General features: G+C 41.7%; 1 protein-coding gene across 3 annotated transcripts in view; it reads left to right on the top strand.

The window, feature by feature from the left end:
* The window catches only part of ctdp1 (CTD (carboxy-terminal domain, RNA polymerase II, polypeptide A) phosphatase, subunit 1), a 54,896-nt gene that overhangs the window by 17,932 nt on the left and 30,964 nt on the right, over positions 1–6,000 (top strand). For all 3 annotated transcript variants that reach the window (XM_031853627.1, XM_031853626.1, XM_031853628.1), the window contains exon 11: positions 841–994. In XM_031853627.1, coding sequence (XP_031709487.1) covers positions 841–994 — 154 coding nt within the window. The remainder of the gene's footprint in view (positions 1–840; positions 995–6,000) is intronic.

The following is a 6,000-nucleotide window of genomic DNA, read 5'->3' as shown; positions in this document are numbered from 1 at the left end:
ATATATATAGATATATAGATATATATAGATATATAGATATATATATATAGATATATATATATATAGATATATATATATATTTGATTTTCCAGTCATGTCCTCATTTAATTTTCACCAACAGTTCCACAAAGTCACCTCGGTGACTCCGTCTGTCAATCATCTCTCAGTCACACATGCTGAATGTTTCCTCTCTGTGTATCGTACTGTTTTTTCACACAACTCCAGAGGATTAAAAGCTAAACTAACCATCTTTTTCTTTCTGCTGGACAGTCACGGTCATTTGAATATGTCTTATGATGGCACTAATTAATAATCGCACACATAGAATATAACTGGACCACATAATTCATGGGTTGGAGGCACAGCGGAGTTTTCAGCGAGTTGCATGAACTTGGATTTAATCATCAAAGAAGATCTGTTTAATTAAGCGCCGCCAGGAGGAAACATGGAACCTTCCTCTCCCCACTTGCATAAGATTTGCATCTAATGGGCCCCGGTTTCAGAGGGAGAGCCTTCACATCTCCCATCGTTGGTTTCCGGTCTCAACCGGCGCTCTTTCACCTCGCACTCCGCATCCGCATATAGTCTGTGTTGTGAGGAAAAAGTGCTGATTATGTATGATCAGTGTTTGCAAATGAATGTTGTTCCTCTTGCGATTCCTGTGAAGATGGCCCTCCTTTTTATTAATTCTAAAGATGATAACCCTTTATAATTTATTCGTCTTTCTGTCTATTTAAGCATCTAGCTTATTAGTCCGTTTATTTAGCTGCACTGAAGCGGTTCACATTCATCGTGTTTTTGAATTTGTTTTATGCTCATCTGTCCGTCATGTTACCACAGGGGAACTTCACAGAGCCAGCAAGATGAGGCGGCGGGGTCCAGCCAGGACGACGAGCAGCCGGGACCGTCCCGTCGGAAACGACAGCCGAGCATGTCGGAATCTATGCCTCTATACACGCTCTGCAAGGAGGATCTAGAGAGCATGGACAAAGAGGTACGTCAGCCTGGTGTCGCTCTGCCCTCATAAGCAAACAAAAACCGCCTAAAAAGGCTGGAGAGCCTGTTACATGTTACAATTTGATTATGTCTTCATACTGTTGTACTTTCCCTTATTGTTATGCGCCAGCCAATCACTAAGTCACATTGCAATCATGCTTGACACGGACTACCTGCTGGTCTGTAAGAAAGGCTGCGAGAGCCTTTATATATACGGTTACCATGACATACGCTTGTCTCAGCAGTGACTCTGCGTGGTTTTTTCGAGAGTTCAATTTCCATCGCAGCCTCACAGCAGGGGTATAAGTGCATCCACCTGCATGATTATTGCTGCGCGTCGGAGGGCCAAGCGGCGCCAGTCCCCACAATCAAACGGGCTTTGTCGATGTCGCCACGAGCACCTCGATTGTCGGAGGACTTGCTGTGTTTCGCTTTGAGTGTAGATGCAAACCTCCTGCGCGAAGACGTCCTCGTCGTTGGGACGTTTCTTCCACTCCGACTTAACTTGAGCTGATGTGAGCCTTCTGGTCTGCTTTTGGTGGTCAGTCTACTTTATATAATTAAGGATATTTGTGTAGTCGGGCAGCAAGGGCTTTTAAGGTTTTTGTGTCCTTGCATCATTTTGTGGTGATGTTTCAGGTCGACTTCCTGTGTCTCTAGTCTTGTCATTCGTTTGTACTCTGTGTTAGTGTTGCATCTTCCTTACGTTTTTACGCCGTGCCACCTATTCTGATATTCAAATCCTTACATCAGTCTACGCTCTGCGTTTCGTATCGGCAGGTGAAGTGATTACGAACGTCTGAGTGCTCTGAACCTCCCACTTGGATAATACTCTTTAATGGAGTCTGGATTCTGCTAATGCATCAGCGGGGGAAAAATGTGCAAAGTGGATCCTTGAGATCTGTCAAGGGCCACTCGGTGGGTGATTATTCTGAAGAAAGAGCTTCATGGCTTGTTCACGTGGGACATGACACGTGACGAGCCATGTTTGAGGCGAAGTCACGTGTTGGTCGGTGGTAATTATTTACTTTCAAAAGGTATGCAACATTCTGTTATACAAAGTGCTGTTTATCATTATGAATCTGATTTACTATATATTAAAGCCATCTTAAAGCTACACAAATTGATATTGACAACGGATGAAAATGACTGCGTGTAAAATGGAGATTCACCGATATCGTATACGTATCAGGGCCGATACTGACTCATATAGCAGGATCAGTGACAGTGGGGTCGATCTATGTACAATTAAAAATATAGCCATGTATATGCTAAACTTAAAAAACAATTCATCTTTTGATTAATAAATAACAAATCAATACATTAAGTCAATCCTCCCCATAAGGATGGAACACAGGTTATAGATCCTGCTAGGAAACACTACTTAAAGTTAAACTTAATTGAATAATCAGGACGTCGGTGTGATTGGTCATGCTTTAAATGACGAACCGAATCCTGTTATTGGGATGCAAAACAGCCGGCCCGGTTATTAACTCTGAAGTTAAGTGACTCTGTAGCTGCAGGCGACGGCTCAGCCTGAGAACTGCTGTGCGTTGCCTTTTCTGGAAATAGACTTTCTTCTCTTTTTTTTTTCTCTCCTACACTTATATGTTTGAAGGAGATGCAAATATACTGACATAGAAGACAGCCAAAGCAAACCGCTGTTTAACATTTCTCTTTTTGTTTCATATCCATATCTCTAAGCTTTCAAGAGGCTGATGATAAACATGTGTTTTGAGGTTGAAGCTTCGACATACTCTTTTGATTTAATATAAATGTTGATTTATAGATAGATATTTGTCTTTGCTTATTATTTTATGTTGTTTTTGTGTCTTGGAACGACTAAAGAAAGTCACCAATGTGTACATTAGCTGTTAGCTCTGTATTTATCCAAGCCCGACTGTGCTGCCCACGAGCTGCTAACGTAACTTAGCTCTCTACCTGCAGATTTCAACACGGATTTGTTGTTCACGATGTAGCATTATCGTCTCCGGAATTAGACTATCAACAACGAGTTCATGGTATCGGAGCCTTACCTTCCACGGCTGCTCGTGAGGTCACGAGATCACACGAGTAATGTTTGTGTCGGGCTAGCCGGTGCTCTGACCAATCAGCATCCTGAGAGGAGCTATGATCGCTGTGGGTGGGGCTTAGGTGTGTAAGGAACAACACAGAGAAGCGGCCGTTTGTTCCAAAAACAATAATGGCGGCTCCTAAAGAGGTTAGCGTAGACACAGCGTCAGTTATATCAGAACTGGACAGTATTTCTTTATTAAAAGAAGAGAGAAGAACGGCACGGAGTTTTCTCGATGTTTTCGCTCTTCTCCTTACTGACTTCAGGACGAGTTTCATGAACATCTGGTTCATCCAATCTCCTGCCAAGTATTCTTTTTTAAGCTACCTGCCCTTTTCCAAACAGTTTCCAGTGACATTTACTGAGATGGTTCTGTGTAACACACCGTCTGGCCAGTCAGGTTAATTGTGACTCGGTGGTCCTCCCTTTCTCAGTGGCAGACGAAACAATCATCCTGGAGGTAATTGTTCTCTGTGCAGCTCCATTTGTCCGTCATTCTACGGCAGCGAAGGCAAAAAGCAGAGCGCATTTTCAAAGACCACGTCTGAGTTTGTGCCCATTAGACATGATGACGACTGCAGCAGGAAGCAGACTGGAAATTGTGTTTCTATTATTAATCTGGAAATGGTGCATTATGTCAGCGGTCGGGTCAAGCTTGTTGTAGGGTTGTGTTTGAGCTGAGGTGGTTAGACTGAAGAAGGTTCTCTCTGTTCCCTTTATTTATCGGCCTAATGCAAATGTTGTCAATATGTTGTGGTAGAGAACATCTTTGAGTCATTGGAGACCACATGGATGAATTGAATGTGTGAGGGTTTTATGGATTAATAATGGATCTCAAATCGATTTTGTCCCCACTTATGATTTGTGTTGTTTTATTACGAAAGTATGGAGGTCTCCTCTTATGAAGAGTTAATGCCACTAATGTGGTAATCTATCTACTGAATGGGGACGGCTGTGACTCCAGGGATGGAGCGGGTTTGTGGTTCGATCCCCAGCTCCTCCTGTCCGCACGTGAAAGTGTCCTTAACCCGGATCAGCCCACTGCTCCTAAATGCTGAGGATGGGTTGAATGCAGAGGTTGAATTTCGTCTGTGACAATTGAAATATTGTTACATATATGACATAATGTTGTGTTTTGTTCTCTTTTTGTGCAGAAGCACTTTGCTTTTAGGTTTTTATTCAGAACTATTGTGGCTTCTCGTGGTAGCATGGACATTCATTTTCAATTTTAATTAAAGGCCAACCTCTTTTTAATTTAGCATGATGGAGTTGGTTAATGAGGTACTCGGTGCTCACACCGGCCATTGTTCCCCAAACACCAGCAGCACTTATTGTGTTAATGTGACATTTAGAATGCTTGAGCATAAAGCGGAGTGAAGATTTTGTCTCTTCTGTTTGTGTTTGTTCCAAAAAAAAGGCACAACCCCTCTATTGGTTCAGGAAAAGCACATTTTTATTTCATTTTGAAGACTTAAAAATGCTTTTAATTTCATAATATATTAAAAATGAAAATGTCAGGTGCTCATTTTAAATGTATTAATTGTTGTGAGAGTAAAATGTACACACTTTATGAACTCAACTGGTACTGACGACTTCCAGACCAGAAACCGACCACAGACTACAGATTTACTTTATTTTGTCTATTTTGGACAATTAGCTCACCAGGTGCATTCTTCCCTCTTACTTATGGCCATCGCATATCTACTGCCAACACATGAGAAGCATGGACCCCAAAAAAGTAGCACAGTCAAAGAGAGAAGGAACTAACGTACAGCTATGCTAGCTCACGGTTAACTGCATTGTAAAAATATGGCTTAAAACTCGACTAAAGGTCAATTTATTAAATGACGCCATTGGCAGGCGATCAAATAAAACGTACTGTTATCTTGTTTTAATGTTATTTACTTCTCTAGGTTTGAAAAAATGTTGAAAGATTTAGGATAATTTAAATACACAACTCAACAACATTTATATAATAGGTTGTTGTTGATGTTAAGTATACGTTTTTAAAGTAAAATTCATTGACAAATATCGTCCGAGACAACAACAAAAAGGTGGTGAATTATCACAGACTCATTAACACAGAGAGAAAACGTCAAGCTCTAAGACTACTGCGGCAAAATGACCAGTGTAGTGCTCAAATTGCTATCAAACATGAAACCCAATTTTAAATGCACAAAACAGCGATGAAACACTGCTCGATAATGTCGATAATGTCAGATCTTTGGGGCTGACATTACCCATTTAAAGCAGCAGGCCCAAACAAATTTTTATGTACCTGAATAAAGATAAGCGACTAAGCCTTTAGGGGCCTTTTTATCAGGCAAAGTCTGTGTGTAATACAACATGGTTCATAAATTTGTGTTTTGGGACGCTTACCACCACCAAGGCTGAGAAATTACCCTCAAAATCATAATTTGAGGGTAGGACTATTTACTTCCTGTAAGCATAATTAAATCCTTCTGTACTGTATAAAATGTAAAGGAGTTGACTCCAAGGAAGGGTCCTTTGTAGATACACTGTATTTCAAATGTCACCCTCCTCGGACTGCCTCAGCTAAAGGTCAGTCTGTGATGTTTCAAACACTCTAGGTCTTCAGGGGCAAAGTGAAAGATCCTGTCTTAATTGGCTGGAGCAAAGTGCACATCTGAGTCAGGCAGACGGCCTTGCGTTTAAATGTCACCAGTGGTTACATGCTGGTATGCGTCAGCTTACCTGGAGCAACATGCGCACGAGTTGGCCGGCAAAGAATCCCGGCGGTGTACCAACTGGGTGACCTTTCTATGAAATTACTGCTCTCTTGTTGGCTGTGTGACGCCTCGGACTGGCTGCATTGGCTTCCATCTTCTGCTTTCACTTAAACCATAGTGCACCGTACGGACTATCGGTCATTCGTTAGACGTCGTTAGTCAGGAAAGGATGCTCTGTGT

The sequence above is a fragment of the Anarrhichthys ocellatus genome, unplaced genomic scaffold (genome assembly GCF_004355925.1).
Source record: "Anarrhichthys ocellatus isolate YVR2014 unplaced genomic scaffold, GSC_Weel_1.0 scaffold14, whole genome shotgun sequence".
NCBI classification, from domain to species: domain Eukaryota; kingdom Metazoa; phylum Chordata; class Actinopteri; order Perciformes; family Anarhichadidae; genus Anarrhichthys; species Anarrhichthys ocellatus.
This window is presented reverse-complemented; position numbering and strand designations above follow the sequence as displayed.